This window comes from Hippopotamus amphibius, chromosome 2, assembly GCF_030028045.1.
Source record: "Hippopotamus amphibius kiboko isolate mHipAmp2 chromosome 2, mHipAmp2.hap2, whole genome shotgun sequence".
Classification (NCBI taxonomy): Eukaryota; Metazoa; Chordata; class Mammalia; order Artiodactyla; family Hippopotamidae; genus Hippopotamus; species Hippopotamus amphibius.
Genome location: NC_080187.1, coordinates 44039769 through 44059356, shown reverse-complemented (window position 1 = coordinate 44059356; position 19588 = coordinate 44039769). Strand labels below are relative to the sequence as shown.

The 19588-nt window shown below is 33.5% G+C and overlaps 1 protein-coding gene across 3 annotated transcripts in view; it reads left to right on the top strand.

The window, feature by feature from the left end:
• The window catches only part of VPS13A (vacuolar protein sorting 13 homolog A), a 261903-nt gene that overhangs the window by 170661 nt on the left and 71654 nt on the right, over positions 1–19588 (top strand). For all 3 annotated transcript variants that reach the window (XM_057725285.1, XM_057725287.1, XM_057725286.1), the window contains 8 exons: positions 1768–1860; positions 3538–3894; positions 5026–5127; positions 6863–7021; positions 7193–7448; positions 8779–8939; positions 14119–14222; positions 17917–18199. In XM_057725285.1, the coding sequence (XP_057581268.1) occupies positions 1768–1860; positions 3538–3894; positions 5026–5127; positions 6863–7021; positions 7193–7448; positions 8779–8939; positions 14119–14222; positions 17917–18199 (1515 nt within the window). The remainder of the gene's footprint in view (positions 1–1767; positions 1861–3537; positions 3895–5025; positions 5128–6862; positions 7022–7192; positions 7449–8778; positions 8940–14118; positions 14223–17916; positions 18200–19588) is intronic.

Here is a 19588-nt window from a genome sequence, read left to right as displayed (position 1 = left end):
AGGGGGTCTGGGTTGGATCCCTGATCAGAGAACAAGAGTCCACATGCCTCAGCAAAGATCCTCGTGCCGCAACTAAGACCTGGTGCAGCCAAATAAATAAATTAATTAGTTAAGGGGAACCTTAGGAGGTGGTGAATATATTTTGCATTTGGGATGAACGTGAATCACTAGGGGCTACAGGACAGGTTTATGCTCACCATAATTAGGGAAAACTCAATTTATAATTATGTTAAGAATTATTTAGTAAGTCTAATGTATTTATAATTTTTCTTCTCATCTTTTGTAGCTTGTCCTGTATAGATTAATTTATTTTATTTCTTTATAATGGAACATATACCATAGTAAAATTTTATTTTAGTAATTCAATCCGCAGTTGAATCCACAAATACAGAACCTGTGGATACAGAGGACTGATTATACTATGTCTTTTGTTTTTTGATATGATGTTGGCTTATAACATTATATAAGTTCATGTATTCAATATTATTTTTCTACTTCTGCATACACAAGTGTGCTTACCATCAAAAATTTAGTTTTCATCAGTCACCAATTGACCCCTACCTATTTTGTCCCCCACCCCTCCCCCTCTGTAGCCTCTACTCTGTTCCCTATATCTATGTTTGTTTTTGGTTTGTTCATTTATTTCATTTCTTTTTTCTTTTTTATATTACACATATAAGTGAAATCATACAGTATTTGTCTTTCTCCATCTGACTCATGTCACTTAGTATGATACCCTCAAGGTCCATCCATATTGTTGCAAATGGCTCACCTTTTTATAGCTGAGTAGTATTCCTTTATATATGTGTGTGTGTGTGTGTGTGTATATATATATATACACACACACACACAAAGATACACACAAACCTCACATTTTCATTATCTTCCATCTGTTGATGAGCACTTCAGTTGTTTCCATATCTTGACTGTTGTAAATAATGCTGCAGTGAACATAGGGGTGGCATATATCTTTTTGAATTAGTGCTTTTGTATTATTCGGATAAATACCCAGAAGTGGAATAACTGGATCATATGGTAGTTCTATTCGTAATTTTTTGAGGAATCTCCTTACTATTTTCCACAGTAGCTATACCAATCCCACCACTAGTGTATGAGGGTTCCCTTTCTTCCACATTCTTTCCAACACTTGTTATTTCTTGCCTTTTTGATAATAGCCATTCTAACAGATATGAGGTGATATTTTATTGTGGTTTTGATTTGCATTTCCCTAGTAGTGATGTTGAACATCTTTCCATGTGCCTGTTGGCCATCTGTTTGTCTTCTTTGGAAAAAAAAGTCTATTCAGCTCCTCTGCCCATTTTTTAAGTTGGGTTGTTTATTTTGTTATTGTTGAATACTGTGCCATTTCATATAAAGGACTTGAATATCCTTGGATTTTAGTATCTTCCATGGGTGGGGGGCAGGGGACAGGTGTGTGTGTCCTGGAACCAATCCCCCAGGCATTCCAAGGGACTACTGTAAAAGAAAATATGGAATACAAGTTTTATGGAATTTTCATGTATTTAAGCATATCTAAGAAAGTCTTTTACTTACTTTATTATATCAATAGTGTTGCTGATACTGTTAGTACTATTTTTTATAAACAATGAATAAAAGGATAATTAAGAAATGTTATATTGATTCACTTGTTTTTTAAATAAGTATTTTTACTAACTTGTTTATTTAACATAGTCATCTATTACTGGGCATGTCTTTAAATAAAAATATTTTAAGAACATGTTAATAGTATTGGTTTTTCTCTCATAGGTTTTGCAGCCTTGTGACTTATTTTATCAAGCTACTCAGATAAGTACAGATCCACAGGTGATTGAATTATCAGTAAAATCCCTGACACTGAAGGTAAGTTACAGTATAGTCACTCATTCAGATGTTTACTGCCCTTTGGAAAAAGTTAATAAAACTTAGAAATAGGCAGGCCGCGCGGGGCCGGGGCTGAGAGCGGCGGGGCAGGCGGGCGCCGGCAGGAAGGCGCTGGGAGCTGCCGCGGGTCCGACGCCCGGCGCCGTGGACTCTCTCCGAGAGCAGAGCATAAATGTAGGCTCAGCAGTGTTAAAGAATCAGAAGTTTTTCAGAATCTACACCGTTATGAAACCATTGTAGAAAGTGAATTTAACAAGCACCGAGACCTACACACCGCCTGCAGCATGGAGACTGGGGGAGGGGAGAAGACCAGAAAGAGGCAGGAAAACAGATGCCTGTGCTGTAGTCCTTTGTAGCATAAAACTTCTAGCACTTAAAAAAAAAAAAAAAAAAAAAACTTAGAAATAAGCAATTATTATAGCAACTGTTTTAATTGTTAACCAAAAAGCTATTTTTTTTTTATTTTTTTGCGGGTACACCAAGTTCAGTCATCTGTTTTTATACACATATCCCCGTATTCCCTCCCTTCCTGACTCCCCCCAACCTCGAGTCCCCCCCACCCTCCCCGCCCCAGTCCTCTAAGGCATCTTCCATCCTCGAGTTGGACTCCCTTTGTTATACAACAACTTCCCACTATCTATTTTACAGTTGGTAGTATATATATGTCTGTGCTACTCTCTCGCTTCGTCTCAGTTTCCCCTTCACCCCCTGCCCCCTCCCATACCTCGAGTCCTCCAGTCCATTCTCTGTATCTGTGTCCTTGTTCTTGTCACTGAGTTCATCAGTACCATTTTTAGATTCCGTATATGTGAGTTAGCATACAATATTTGTCCTTCTCTTTCTGACTTACTTCACTCTGTATGACAGATTGTAGTTCTATCCACCTCATTACATATAGCTCCATCTCATCCCTTTTTATAGCTGAGTAATATTCCATTGTATATATATGCCACATCTTCTTTATCCATTCATTTGTTGATGGGCATTTAGGTTGCTTCCATGTCCTGGCTATTGTAAATAGTGCTGCAATAAACATTATGGTACAAGTTTCTTTTGGGATTATGATTTTCTTTGGGTATATGCCCAGGAGTGGGATGACTGGATCATATGGAAGTTCTATTTGTAGTTTTTGAAGGAACCTCCAAATTGTTTTCCATAGTGGCTCTACCAACTTACAGTCCCACCAACAGTGCAGGAGAGTTCCCTTTTCTCCACACCCTCTCCAGCATTTGTGGTTTCCAGATTTTGTGATGATGGCCATTCTGATTGGTGTGAGGTGATACCTCATTGTGGCTTTGACTTGCAAAAAGCTATTTTTTGAAAATCTTTTTGACACAATTTTAAAATGATATTTAGTATACATTTTCTAATGCATGTTTTCATATATTTTATTGCAGTTGACTGCTTCTGTAGTTAACTTATGTATAGTTGAAATTGATCCATTTAATGTTGACATAAATATTTTAACTATTGAAATAAGTTACATAGTAAAAAAATTTTTTTGTGGGCAGCAAATTGTATCTACTATTTCTTGGTAGTAAGGTTAGTTCAATATTAATTCCTCTTGATCCTTCAGCAAATATATTTAATATTTTTGGAGTATTTTTGAAAATGGTTTGTATAGATTTTTTTATTAGTTTAAATTTTTCCCCTTAGGTTTCACCAGTTATCATAAATACTGTGATCACCATAACTTCAGCACTTTATACAGCTAAGGAAACCATCCCACAAGAAACTGCTTCTTCTGTAGCGCATTTATGGGAGAAGAAGGATACAAAGAATTTAAAAATGTGGTTTCTTGAAGAACCAAATGAAGTTGAAAAAGTAACTCCCACAACTGAATTGGTACCCAAAGGAGAGTTAATAAGAATGAACATTGATTCTGTTTTTCTGGTTCTTGAGGCTGGAATTGGTCATAGAACAGTACCTATGCTTTTGGCAAAATCACGTTTCTCAGGGGAAGGCAAAAACTGGAGTTCCCTAATAAATCTCCACTGTCAACTTGAGCTAGAAGTAAGCATATATAATATTTTTCCAGATTTTATAACAAATAATGCTACACATGGACTATTTTGGGAATCTTATTTAGTTATTATAAGTATGATATTGGTTCACAAAACTTTTGGAGGAAAGTGTACAAATTTATGCCTTTGATATAGTTGTTTTTATGTGTATATTACTTTTAGATTACATATCCATATTAAGTTTATATTTCAACTGATTTCATTTAAAGTTGATATTAATAGACCATTGTTGAGTAGATGGAAATTCTTAATTTTAAGAATTGAATATCCTTTTTCCTTTAAAATGATAATAGACTACTTCTTAATCTCTTCTAAAATAGTAATATAAAGAATTAGAGAAGTAAGCTTTATGCTTTTATATAACACAGAATCTTTATACTCTAGTGAGAATCCACCAAGGTCTTTCAGATTTTTGTGAGAGTCCTTTAGTTGTATGGAAGATACTTGCTTTGAACCAACATATATTTGCTTTAGAATTTATCTATGTAGGATTGTCCCAGAGATATCTTGCTTTAAATTATTGAGTTGATGTCTAGTAGAAACTAATCTGATATCCTATCTTAGTCAATAAATATGAAAATTGTTAAGTTGCTATAACATTTGTGTTTATACAGAGTTATATACAAATAGAGGTAGAACTGACAGTCTAGATTTCAAGTTTCCACATTTTAGCTAAAATTATATTTTGCAGAGGATTTGATCTAGGATGTCCAAGAAGTTCAGAGACTCCAAATAAGTACATACTCATTGAATCATGTTAGTTGTCTTCAGGGACTTTCAAAAAGTCAGTGGAGGTAGATAGGCATGTTTAAAAAATGTCAGTGATGTTTGCTAGATGAACACAGTTTTTGATGTTAAGCCCAGCCTGAAAGTCAAGGAAGGAAGGATACTTAAAAGAGAGTTTTTTCTGGATTAAATTGTGAAGAGTAGACCATGAAGTTAGCCAGGTGAGGAAAACACTGAGAAAGTATGTGTAGGAGACTAATGAATGGCATGTAGGTGATTTTCATATGGAAGAAATAGCACAGCCAAAAGGAATGGTGGTGGGAAACAGTATGTAAGATCATTTTAGAAAATACCAGAATGCCTTATTTAAAAAATTTAAAAATTCTCTCTCCAGGTACATTATTACAATGAAATGTTTGGTGTGTGGGAGCCTTTGCTTGAACCCTTAGAAATTGATCAGACTGAGGATTTTAGACCATGGAATCTTGGAATTAAGGTATTTTTGAAGTCTGAAAAAATTTTGAGACTGAAATATTGAGGATGTCCACATCACACACACTTTAATTTTAATCACAGTAGAGTTCAGGTATCTGATTATGAGCCTTTCCACATGCTTCCTTGTTTGACCTCTGAATGTAATTTTCAAATCCAAGGCCATTGCCTCATGGGCTTCTAATACAAATAATTATGTAACATTTACTATGTACTAGACATTGTTTTATTGTTTTTTCCTTTTTTTAAAAAAATTTTTTAAGCTCTTTATTGGAGTATAATTGCTCTACACTGTTGTGTCAGTTTCCGCTGTACAACAGAGTGAATCACCTGTATTTATACATATATCCCCTCCTTCTTGAGCCTCCCTATCCCACCGCTCTAGGTCATCACCAATCTTTGAGTAGATCTCCCTGTGTTATGCAGCAGCTTCCTACTAGCCATCTATTTTGCATTGGACAGTGTATATATGTCAGTGCTGCTCTCTCCAGCAGCACCCCCCATCCCATCCTCAAGTCTGTTCTCTACATCTGCGTCTTTATATTCTCCTGCCACTGGGTTCATCAGTACCATTTTTCTAGATTCCATGTATGTGTGTTAGCATACAGTATTTGTTTTTCTCTTTCTGGCTTAACTCTGTATGACAGACTCTAGACATTGTTTTAAATCTACTTTTGCTTTAACCGTTACAACAAACCTCTGAAGAAGATAGTTTTAAACTTCATTTTAACATGTGCTGGGACTGAAACTGTGGAAGTTAAAGGACTTCCATAAAGTAATAATACCTTTAAATTGTAAGAAGTGGAATGCAATACTGGCTGCAGAGTCCCCACGCATAACTGTCATGTTAAAATATTGCTAGCATTTTCTTATAGGTTGTTGTCTATCCCAAGTTTTCTTTGATTTCTGAAGGGTGTATATATAGAAGAAAATGTATTATTATTTGTTTGAAATACAGTGTGAATTTATGTAATCATACGAATCGGGACCTTTACATGGATGAAATTGTGCTTCTGAAGCAAGAGAATGCAGAATTACTAGCATGTCTCCTCCCTAAAAATGATTCAGTCAGTCTGCAGACAAATTTTCAGTGGTTTAAAGCCAGTTAAAGGAACAATAAAGGTGGCTAGCTTGGCATATCCAGCTTTTTGTATTAGATCAATACATTTGATTTTCCACATATTTCAGATAAAGGATTTGGATAAAGGAACTTATTTGGTGGTGGTTAGGTCAGAATACACATAGGCAGTAGACCTGTGAATCCTAAAAAGAGGTGGGTGGTATTGATTCACATGAGCCCTAGGTCCTAGTGGCACTGTTCTGCAGCTATTGTTGGACTTTTTAAGTCCCTAAGTTTCTTTATTGATAGCATTTATAGCACCAGTAGACTGAATGACTTTTCTTGCCGTGAATTTCCACGTGCTATGATGTATGTGCTTCTAATTTCATTCAGATGCTACATGCATTTAGTAATTTTAGGGTTTTTTTTTCCACCTTCTAAGTTGTGCCTGCCATTTTAGTATAACTGAGAAGGAGAATACTGCTTCTATCCAATGTGACCTTAGTTGGCTGATGTCCAAGTAATTCCAGTAAGGCAGTGGAACTGATAAAATGTATTGCTCTCTCTAATGTTGTTATTGGAATTTGTCTAATGTTTGTTTTTCCTTTGCAAAATGAATTATGTTATGCTCCTAGGAACAGATTTTTCTCATATTGCTACAATTTATATGTTATTTTAGATGAAAAAGAAAGCCAAAAAAGCCATTGTTGAGTCAGGTACTGAAGAAGAAAATTACAAGGTACCAGAATATAAAACTGTCATCACTTTCCATTCAAAAGACCAACTAAACATTACATTATCCAAATGTGGCCTTGTAATGTTAAATAATTTAGTCAAGGTAAGAAAAGTAACTTGAAACTTTAAATGTTTGTGTACTAGTCTGAGTTAACCCTTTTCTTTTATTGAACAAGGAGTTCTTTGTGAACTTAGTTGTTTGTCATATGTCCATTGGTGTTCTGCTTGTCATTTAGTTTTCTATATTTTATTTATGGTAACTCTTTCTTATTAGGCATTTACAGAAGCTGCCACTGGATCTTCAGCTGCCTTCGTAAGAGATCTAGCACCATTTATGATTTTAAATTCTCTTGGACTTAGTATCTCTGTTTCACCAAGTGACTCTTTTAGTGTACTCAATGTACCTATGGCAAAATCATACACATTGAAAAGTGAGGAGAGTTTAAGTATGGATTATATCCGAACTAAAGAGAATGATCATTTCAATGCAATGACCAGCCTAAGCAGCAAACTCTTCTTCATTCTTCTTAGTAAGTGATAAATTACCTTCCTGGGGCTTTAATTTCTTTTAAGTTACATTTTGTATCCCATTTTACTTATTTGTGGTATCTCACAGTATTTTTTTATCTCCTTCCTAGTATTTGCGAATTTTATTATTTCCTTCACAAGGCGTTGGTTGCTGTTGTCACTATATCTTTGTATTTCAAATTCTGGCTTTCTTTATCCACTGCTTTATTTAGAGTGTGGTAATTTACTACTTTATGTTTTGGAGAGGAAAGTCATTAGATCTCATCCTCAGTCAGTATTTACAGACTATAGCTATAGGTGGTTGTTTTAACCACTTTGAATAAAACTAAGTAGAATTCCACCAGTTTTGCAACTGAATGAATTCAGGATAAGATAGGAATTCATAAAATGGCACAGAGTAATGGTTTGGAGATTTGTAAGTGGTTTTTGTGTTCTGCCTATTTGAGGTAGAGGTTTTTTCCTTTGTCCTTTATGTTTCCCATATGTTTTTTATTTTCCTGAGAAGTGAAAGTAAATACATTTTTAAATTATAGTATATACTCATTGTGAAGTTAAATATTAAATAGTCCCAAATACTCACCCACACCACTTTCTGACACTGTGACATTTAAGTAGTTATGGAAGGGAGATTATTAGAAAGGTTAATTAGACATGGAGGAGGGGAACTAAAACTGATAGCTAGTACTTTTTCCCAGTCAGGAAGTGATTCACGTTAGGTATGTTCAGGTGTTGTCCCAGCATTGTCCATGAATTGTTCTCATCAGTTTTACGTCTGTTTGTTTTTAAACTAACCTTTTTATGGGATAGTAGGGGAGAGGGTTATATAAGTAGATAATTCACCCCCCCAATACAATATAGGCATATATATTAGATAAAAACTATGTAAAATTTTAATTCAGTCCTAGATATCACAGTGTCACAGGTTGTTGGAAAAATTAAAAACTGAAAAATTGCAGCTGCTTAATAATTGACAGTGACTGCCTGAATGTACTCGGCTCTGATTATTATGACAGCAAACCAGAGATCAGTGTTCTTGTATTTTCTAGTAATTTCTCTCACCAGTCACTATTTTTAAAAGGTTGTGTTGTTGTCTTAGGTTAAACTATTGAATAAGATTTTTTTTTTTCATTTAAAAAATTTTTTGGTGAAGTGCTTTGAAGGTTTTAAATGAATGATGTAGAAATGTATTGTGAATTCTTAAAATGTCCCTTTGTATAGATTTCAGTGATAATTATTCATAAGTTTAAGAAATCATCTGATGTTTCTGGTTTAAAATGTCTGTTTAAAATTAATATATGATTTATAATAAAAACTTTCGAACATATAATTTAGCACCTGCTAACCACTCTGCTGCTGATAAAATCCCTTTAACAAAAGTGGGACGACGACTGTACACTGTAAGACATAGAGAGTCTGGAGTTGAAAGATCTATTGTTTGTCAAATTGATACAGTGGAAGGAAGTAAGAAGGTAACAGTTCGCTCCCCTGTGCAGGTACGGAATGATTCATTTTTTTGTGAGGTCATGTTATGCATATTTGTGTGCTAATTAAAAAAAAAAAAAAACTAAGCAAATTACTACCAAAAGAATACAAACTGTAATAGAAATACAGCTAATAGCAAGAAGAATAATTGTTATCAGTAATTATACTACTCTAATATGAGCAGTTGTAGAATATTGTTGAATATACTTCTCAATTCTTATAGGAATATTTTGTAAATGTTTTGGGAATATTATTTTGTAAAAAACAAAAAACATCAATATTTTGTTTTAGGTCATTGTAGTATGTATTCTTTCATTTTAAAATTAGAGAATACAGAGAGAAATTTTGTACAGCTTTATTGAGGTAAAACTGATGTACAATAAGCTGCATGTATTTAAAGTTGATGAGTTTTGACAGAAAGATACACATATGAAACCTTCATCACAATCAGAGTAATAAGCATACTTATCACCCCAGAAAGTTTCTTTACCTGCTGTTTCCCCATCCCCATGCATCCACTTATATGTTCTCCAGGTACATTAGTTACACAGTATAGAATTTTATGTAAATGATTGAAGTACAGATTGGAGTCTGGCTTCTTTCAGGATAATTTTGTATGTATCAACTTTTTTGTATTAATGTTGTTGCATGCAGTTACATGTTGTTGTTGAGTAGTGATATATTCTATGTATGAGGGTGAGTCAAAAATTATCTGCGTTATTTTAAAACTTCTGTTGGCTGCACTGTCTTATCAACCCTTTCCGTTCAAGGCTACTCTCTCCCCAGTCACTGCTGTGCAGGTGTGAAAGTGTTACATCAGTTCTTTTGTAACTACAGTAGGAGCAAAAGTGGATGCCCCACTTGTGATTTGCACAAAAGAGGATCAGCGCACACTGTGATTCGTTTTTTGTGGTCTGAGGTGCCAGTATTAAGGAAGATGATCAAGGAAGGCTGCACTAGTGTTAGCAGCCCTACGAGGACGAAGATTCACTTCTGATGAAGAAGTGAAGACAGTGGTGCATTCGTGGCTCACAGCTCAGCCTAAAACATTTTTTAATGTGGGGATACAAAAGCTTGTTGACAGATGGACAGAGTGTATTGAAAAGCAAGGAGATTATGTCGAAAAATTATGTATTTGTCGTTTCTAAAAGTTAATTAAATTCTACAGCCAGAGTACAGATAATTTTTGATTCACTGTCATATATACCACATACCATTTTAAATGAATTTTTGTATATGATATAAGGTAAAGATTGAGGTTCATTTTTTTCCACTTGGCTATTCATTTGTTCTGACCAAGATTATCCTTTTTCTCTTAAATTGCTATGACGCTTTTGTCCAAAATAAATTGACCATATCTGTGTGTGTTTATGTCTGGGGTCTCTAATCTGTTTCACTGATCTATTTATGCCTGTACCACACTGTCTTTATTACTACTTTATCCTCAGTCTTGAAAGCAGGTGGTACAGATTGTTCTTTTTTAAAGTTGTTTTGGCTAACCTAAGTCCTTTCCAATTCCATTTAAATTTTAGACTCAGGTTTTCAATTTTTATTTAAAAATTTTGATTAAATTGGCATTTTTACTATTAATTGATTTTTTTCTTGCTAGTAGAAGTATATTTGGTTTTTATATTAATTTGTATTATGCAACCTTACTAGATATATTTATTCTAGTAGCTTTTTTATAGATATAGATAGTTATGATGTCTGCTGATAAAACCATTTTTACTTCTTCTTTCCAATCTGGATGTTTATCATCTTATTTTTTCTCGTTTATTGCACTAGGTAGACTCTCCAGTACAATTTGAATAGAAACTATGAAAGTGGATTTTTTATCTTGTTCTCAATCTTAGGGGAAAAGTATTCAGTTTTTGACCATTGAGTATGTTTTGAGTTGTATTTTTTTGTTGTTGGTGGTCATGATCCCTTCTGGTCCTAGGTTACTGAGAGTTTTTATCAGAAATGAATGTTGCATTTTGTCAAATGATTTTGTTTATTGAGAGGATCTTTTAAAAGAAATCGTTAATATGATGAATAACATTGATTGATTTTTAATTATTACATTATAATGATTGACTTTAAATGTTAAATCAACCTTGCATTGCCAGGACACAACTCATTTGGTTATGAAGTATTAACCTTTTAATGTATTGTTGGATTGATATGCTAAATTCACTTTTAGAATTTTTGCATTTATGTTCATGAGGGGTATTGGTATAGAGTTTTCTTGTAATGTTTTTCTTAAGTTTTTAAACCACAGTTTCACTTTAAGGTCTATTCATATTATCTGTCACTTCTTGAGTTAGCTCTTCTAGTAATTTTATGTCTTTCATGAAATTTGTCAATGAACTATTTTTGCTTTTACTTCACTTTTATTTTTACTGGGTGTGGAAATTTAGATTGACAGTTATTTTTTCCATACTTTTAGGATGTCATTCTGCTGTCGACTGTATTACATTGTTTCTGACCAGTCTGCTGTTATTCATATCTTTGCTCTTTTATGAAATGTGTGATTTTATTTTTATATATTTTTAAGATTTTTTCCGCTTTATTACTGGTTTTAAGCAATTTGGTTGTAGTGAATCTTAGTCTAGTTTATTTCGTGTTTCTTGTATTTGAGTCTATTAAGCTTCTTGAATCTGTGGATTTATGGTTTTCATCAACTTTAGAAAAAAATGTTGCCATTGTTTCGTCAGATATTTTTGTCTGTCTGTCCCCTCTCTTCTCTTCTTCAAGGTCCAGTAGGTATATATTAGACTGTTTAAACTTCTGCTCTCTAATATTCTGTTCACATTTTCTTTCAGCTTCCCCTCACTACCATGTTTCTGTTTTGATAGTATCTATTGTTATGTCTTCAAGTTCACTTTTCTTTTCAATGTCTAATCTGCTCCTAATCTCATCCACTGTATTTTTATTTCTAGAAATTCAGCTTGCATTTTTATTTACATTTTCCATGGTTTTTTGTACGTCATGAGTCATTCCCCTAACTTTTGAATACATCAAGTATAGTTATATAAATGTTTGAAAATCCTTGTCTGCAAATTCTGTCATGTATGTCATTTCTGATTTGTTTCATTTTATTCATTTTTATTTTGTATGGGTCGTTTTAAAATTCTTTTGTGTGTCTAGTAATTTTTTTACTGGATGCTTAAAATTGTGAATTTTACCTTGTCAGGTATTTTAGATGTATTTGTAGTCCTTTATGTATTTCTGAACTTAATTCTTCAACAGTTATGCTAGTTGGAAACTGATCCTTTCAATGCTTGTTTAAAAATTTTTTTAATTTAGCAGCCTGTAGTCTAGGGCTAATTTTGTCCCACTAGTAAAGGACTGTGACTGATATACCCTTTGTACTAAACAGGATTTTACCACTATGGTTGGTGAGAAAAGGAACTGTGCATCAGCGACAGATTGTTCTGTCTGTGCCTTTTAGATGGATCTTTATTGAGCCTTAGATAGTGTACTCACTTGCATGTGCCAGACAGTACTGAACTAGGGAACAGGGGGCACTCCTAAAGTTTCAGGAGTCCCTTCTCTACAAGTCTCACCTCTCCATGCAGCTCTCTCCTCTCTTGTATAATGTGCTCTTTGATTAAGCCTCATTGGCTTTCCCTCTTTCTTATATCTATCTCTTCAACTCAGACTGGGCTTTGTTTGACTTCTCCTTCTCCACACAGTAATCTAGAAAGTCTCCAGGCAGTAAGATGGGGTGACAATCCTAGGGCTTTTATTGGTGGGGTTTCTTCTTTCCTTTTCCTTTTCTTTTCTTTTCTTTTCTTTTCTTTTCTTTTCTTTTCTTTTCTTTTCTTTTCTTTCTCTTTTCTTCCTTCCTTCCTTCCTTCCTTCCTCCCTTCCTTCCTTCCTTTCTTTCTTTCTTTCTTTCTCTCTTTCTTTCTCTCTTTCTTTCTCTCTTTCTTTTTCTCTCTTCCTCTCTTCCTCTCTTTCTCTCCTCTCTCCCCCCTCCCCCTTTCTTTCTCTCCCTCTCTTTCTCTCTCCCTCTCTCTCTCTTTCTTTCTCTCTTTCTCTGTCTTTCTTTCTCCCTCTTTTCCCCCCTTACTTCTCTTCCCTTCCCCCTTCCCTTTCCTTCCCTCCCCTCTTCTCTTTCTTCCTCTCCTCCCCTCCCCCCTTCCCCCCCTCCCCTCCTTTCCTCCCTCCCTGTGCTGCCTCCCTTCCCCTGCTGCCTTTTGTTGCAATGTCTGAAAACCATCACTTCATATGAATTTTTTTTTCCCGTATTTCGGTTGTTTCTGTTGGGAAGTTGTATGTGGTCTATATTGTTCCATTAGGGTTGAAAATAGAGGTTCCTTCTCTTTCATTTTTGATTTACAGTGAACTGTATTAAAAGATGACAGTTGGACTGCTCTCATTGTTGATTACTTTTTAATTTTATTAAATAGTAGAACAGTAATGTTAAGTTTCTTATAGGTACTTTCATAGAAATGAAAATATATTTCTCTTCTTTCAAAGAGGTAGAGCAAGCAGTTTATCTAGAAATGAAGTATAGTGTAGTTAAGTTTGCATATTTATCAATTCTTCGTTCACATTCAGCATGTTTTATATTTTGGTATGATTTTTGAAATATAAAGCTTTTAGTAAGATATAGAAATAATACAAGAAAATGGTGTTACTAACCAGCTTGTTTTTATCTATCCCAAAGATAAATACAAATGGAGGTTTATCTGATAATGTGTATTAATCAAAATAAGGTTAATTTTTTCCATCACTGTTGTATGCTAATCATTGGGTGAGATATTCTCTGCACACTCTTTGATTTGATGAGTAGCATGCAACAGTGATATAAAAAGGTAGACATTTGCCAGCCAGTGACTTGTTTTTCACTTTTATCGTCTAGACATCTAAAACTTTGATGTAACATTTTTCCTATTGATTTTTTCTACTACCTTTGTCTAAAGGAAAAGTTATTCCTTATATCAAGGTTAGGAAGATGTTATCTTATTTTCTTCTAGGATTTTTAAAGTTTCATTTTTGCAGTTCCTTTTCTCTAAAACTGTGGCAACTATCCTTGTATTTTTTAGAATAGATAATTGCATGTTTGGATATTTTTCTAATTTATATGAGCAAGATAAATATTGCCCGATAATTCCTTTCTTGTGATATTTAGATGGAATATTTTTAAATGTCTTTTAGATTCTTAGATTAATGATACTAAATGTTATTTTTCTTTCCCAGATTAGAAATCATTTTTCAATACCACTTTATGTTTATGGAGGGGACACCTTATTGGGAACAGCTTCACCTGGAAGTGAATTTAACATACCATTAGCATCTTACCGGTGATTGTTTTTCTTTATCTTTCTGTTTGCCCTAAGGTTTCTTATAGACATTTTAGTTTCTGATTTGGTAGTGATATCTATATTTAACATATCAAGCCATGATCAAATTTATCTTGTTAATATCTAACTTAAGTTTCGGCACTCTTAGAAGATTTTTTTTTTAGAAATATTATTTAACTTATGTATATAATTTATATCATAAATTATGCTTTTACTAGTAAATACAAATTACATGCTTGCAGTATAACTATCATAGCCATAGTCATATATATTTATGATTTTCTTTTAATATCTAAATGAGTATAATTGGTGGCTTCTAGATTTCTTTATACTATTATGAAGTGATTTTTACTTTCCTAGGGTTTTATAATAGAATTTTTTAGAAATTTCTTTAGAAAACATAAAATATTTTATATTTTTATCAACATATTTATCTATTAATTGTTCATTGATAGAATTGTAAATAGAGATAGGCAATTGATCCTTGAACAACATGTAGGTTAGGAGTGCTTACCTCCACGCAGTCAAAAATCCACATTCAGTTGTCCCTCAGTATCTGTAGAAGATTGGTTCCAGGACCCACTGCAAATGCTCACAGTCCTCCATGCCTCCATTTCCACATCCATGGATTCAACCAACTGCTGGTCATCAAGGACTGTATTTGCTGGAAAAAATATCTGCTTATGAGTGGACCTATGTAGTTCAAACCCGTGTTGTTCAGGGGTCAGCTGTATAGTACATTGGTCTTAAATATTTAAAGTAATTAGATTAAATTTGATATAAAATCTTGAACGTATTAAGAAAAGACTATTAAAATTGTAGTGGTGCTAATGATGGGCCAGTCTCTTAATCATAAGCTTAATATAACAAACAAGTATTATTATTCAGGATATTTAATCTGGAATTGAATATAATCTCCTTTAGGTAGATTGAACTCTCTTGGAGAATAAAAACTTCCTCAGAATAAGCATCAGAGTTTGTTAAGTACCATTTCAGAACACACACTGAATATGGACCTTTAGACCTGTGCTACAGAAGGATGGAGGCAAAACTACAAGCAGTGCTTAAATATTCCTTACCTCTACTCATTCTGCCCCATACGTGGGAGTTCAAGATTGGGTCCCCAGTGTTTAGAAGACAACCTAGCAGTTTTAGGCACATACTTTCAGAGAGTAGACCTGCTTACCCTAATGAGTGTTTTATTGCCTAGACCTGCTAACCCTAATAAGTTTTATTGCTTAGTTCAAACTTGCTGAGGGAAAGAGTTACATTGTTGAGAGAACAACTGCAAAATAGTTGTTTATAGTATCTGACCTTGTTCTAGAGAGAATTTGGGGTGGGTTATAAGACTGGGTTAAAAATAGCATGTAAAATATCTTTAAAAGTTTCTGAGGGGTACTTGAAATCCATTTTGTCCTTGGATAATAAAAGTTAATGGCATTCTGCTTTATTTTTAATAAATGATTACAGTATATTTTGTGACTGTCCATAGAAGAGAAAAGTTAGGCCATTAGAATATCTTTATACTTTTTTGCTCAAGGCTAAATATTTATTTGTTACATGGAAGTTAATCAATCTTAATTAGAATTGTTAATGCCTAACTGGCTTGGATTTCACATTAGAAATTCTTCTAATACAGTGCTTAAATATAGATATTCTTATATTTAAGATGTGAGATCTTAAATTAACAAATGGGTTTCATTCTATAGAATTTAAATATACTGATTCTTAAATTTAAGTCATTTAACAAGTATTTACCAAGTGTTTTGTTGTGTGGAAGGCACTACTGTAGGATACCAAGAGGAATTGGCATGGCTATTCCCCTTGAGAGACTGATATATTATATTAGTACAGAAGGTAGAAAACAATGGGTTGTAGAGAATCACAGAAAGAGTTATAGTTGCAGAAAACTATGAAAAAGAAGGGATTAATGATTGACTCCTGAGAGATGTACATGAATTATAGTTAAAATATAATAATGTGGAGATTAGCGAGGAGGGGCAATCTTAAATGGAAGGAATTGTATAACAAAGATAAGGAGACATGAATGCACAGGATTTGTACAGGTCTATAAAAGACTAGGGGTTTGATTGGAATGTAGTGTGCACGTTGGAATATGAAATTTGAAAAATTAAGTTCACATTGGGGTAGTTGCTCCCTCATTGTCTTGCCCCCATTTATATAAATTTTATCTACATCTTTAACATCACCTATTTCTTTCTTCCTCTCAGAACATTTGGTGTTCTAAGACCGTTTACTCCATCAGCTCTTCTCATTTAAAACCTCTTGCCATTGATCATCTGTCTCTCATGTATTCTCTTCATTCATTTCTTAAACTTTCCTTTAACCTTGCTTATTTCTCTAATTCAGCTCTACCCTTGAGAAGGAAAGCTTTTGGGGAAAATTGTCACCTCTGCAAAACACTCTATAGCCAGTCTAGAGAGAGTCAGCCACACTCTCATGCCCTCAGTTTGCAGTGTACATCTGGTTTGTGGTTTTTTGTTTGTTTTTTTTTTGGTTTTTGGTACCTATCACAATGCAGTAGTTATCTTTTAACATTACATTTCCCATGTGATTGGTATCTCTTTAAGAGTAAAGAATGACTTATTCATTTGTGCATTTTCAGTTTTACCTTCTCATTGGTAAATAATGTCTAATGTCTTGATAACCTGGATGTGAGTGTATTGGTATTAGTTTAATACAGAGAAAATTAAGCTTTTATTTTTAAGTAGAACTAATAATGGAAAAAAGAAAATTACAGCGCAAATGGAGAAGTAAAATAGGCTAAATCTGATAACTGATTTGACACGTAGCTGTATCTATGTGTGTAAGGGGGGGAATAAGAAGGAGTTTAATATTATTTTATAATCCAGAATGCTAATAGCTGGAAGTTCCTGAGAAAAGGACATACAGAGAAGTGGGTATGGAGGGTTCAGAGTTCAATCTAGCAAATTTAAGGTACCATCAGACATCATTATAGAAATATGTAGTAGATATTTTAACTTTTGGGGACTGGAGCTTAAGAAAATAATCACAGCTAGAGATAGTATTGACAGTTGTCATTGTTAAACCCAAAGTACAATTGCAGTGTAAACAAAGAATGTGGTATTTAAACATAAGGATTAATCATATGTGACACCTAATAATTTTATCACTGTCTTCTTGCAATCACTTCTGCAACTGTGCCCAGCATTTCAGTAAAGTATGTATTGAAAGCTTTCATTTGATTAACCTTGAAAAGTTGCTGATTAAGTTTTCAATAGAAGTATATTTTTGGTTCATGAACTCAATCATGGTACATACTTGGGACCACATATCCAGGACAGTTATCTCTTTAAGTGAAGTGTATAAGTCACAGCCGTATGTTTGTTGTTTGCATATATGACCTGTATGATTATGTATTTTCTGCAAGAAACCAGTTATTATCTTGTAAACATACTTTTAAGACAACAGGTTTATAAGAAAAAATATTCTCCTCTTGAAAGCCAGATAACTTGATTAGTTTCCAGAAGGTTAAGATGGAATTTGTATCTGTATGTCTATCTTAGCCATCTCTAAGAAGAATGTGAAAATATAAAAATTTATTACAGTAGTATGAAAGGAAATAAGTTCATTGTTCTAAAGCTGTAACCAAACAATTTAATATGTTTTCTTTTAAAGCACTTTAAAGTATATTGTTTACTCTTTTATATAGATCACTCCTTTCTCTGAAGCCAGAAGATGAGGACTATCAAATGTGTGAAGGAATTGACTTTGAAGAAATTATAAAAACTGATGGCACTTTTCTCAAGAAGATATGTAGACCTATAAACCCTTCCAAGAAGCCATTTATCATTAATATTGTCCCAGAAAAAGATAATTTGACATCTATGTCAGTGTATTCAGAAGATGGTTGGGATTTACCATACATAATGCATTTGTGGCCACCTATTCTACTCCGAAATCTTCTTCCTTACAAAATTGCTTATTATGTAGAGGTATTCTGAAATTTTTTAATGCCCTCCTGTCTTTGATTCTGTAGCTGTAGTTATTTAAATTTATGAACAATAAAACAATGTTTTAAAATTCTAATAAAAATTATAGTACTGGTGAATAGACAGTACAGATATTCTTCAAATGGAAAAGAAATGTTTCAATCCTGTTATATACTCATGTAAAAAATTTTTTTCCACTGATTTACCGTAGAAATGTGGTTACTAAGTTGAATATAATTCATATGCACAAATATGATACGCCATTTTAAAAATCATTTATGAAAGTAATAGATATTCCTGAAGAAAATTTTAGAAAATAGAGATAATTAAGATTGTCTATAATCACATTATCTGAAGGTAGCACTTCTGATGAAGATACCATTTCAGTTCTAAAATATATATTTTTCAGTCTTTTTCATGCATGTATATTTCATGTATGTTTAAAAGATGGTTACTAACTTTTTGAACAAGTGTGAGAATTAGTATTAGAATAATACAGACTTAAAACTTGCTACATTATTCTCATGCTAATTTTCTAAAAGGATCTTATGCCCTAAAAAGGTGCTTTTTCTTTTAAATACTCTTTTTTTAAGGGAATTACATCTGATTACTTCCTGTTGTTACAATAGCAGTCTCTCCAACTTAAGATTTTAAGTAAATATTCCATTTGCCATTGCTTGTCAAATATAAGAAAGTAGTTTTTCATTGTAGTTTATTATTTATTTTATTGCAGTCTATTAATTATTAATTATTGGGATTTACTGTATGTTTACATTTCTTTCAAATTTTATTTTGGCATGGGGAAGTTAACATATGTGGTTCAAGAATATCTCTTTTCCACATGGTGGGCAGATAACATAGCGGTTAAGAATTTACACTTTGCTGAAAAAAAAAAAAAAAAAAGAATTTACACTTTGCTGTCAAACAGATTTGAAGGTTGAATCCTAGCTCTGTCACTTATTAGCACTGTGTCTTTAGGTGGGTTATATTGTCTTCCTAAATCACTTGTCCTAGCCTATAAAAGGGAGATAGTAATAAAACCTTCATGATTGGGATACGGGGAAAACCACATTAGATAATGTATGTACAGGACTTAGCACAGTGCCTGACAGGCGCATGGTTCCCATTTATTTACCTCTCCAGCACCACCAGCACTACTATTTCTATTTTGTGAAACATGTCAGATATTGATAATTTGCATTGTTTTTGCTTTAAGTAATTTAAAATCTTAAGATGAAGAGATTCCTATGTTATAACAGCAGGGGGGAACCAGATTAGAGATGCTAGAAAAACAGGTGAAATACCCAGATGGACTATCTCTCTGTGTTCCATTTTAATAGAACTTTTAACTTGCTACTTTTAGGGATCACATTCTGTTTGCTAATTTCCAAA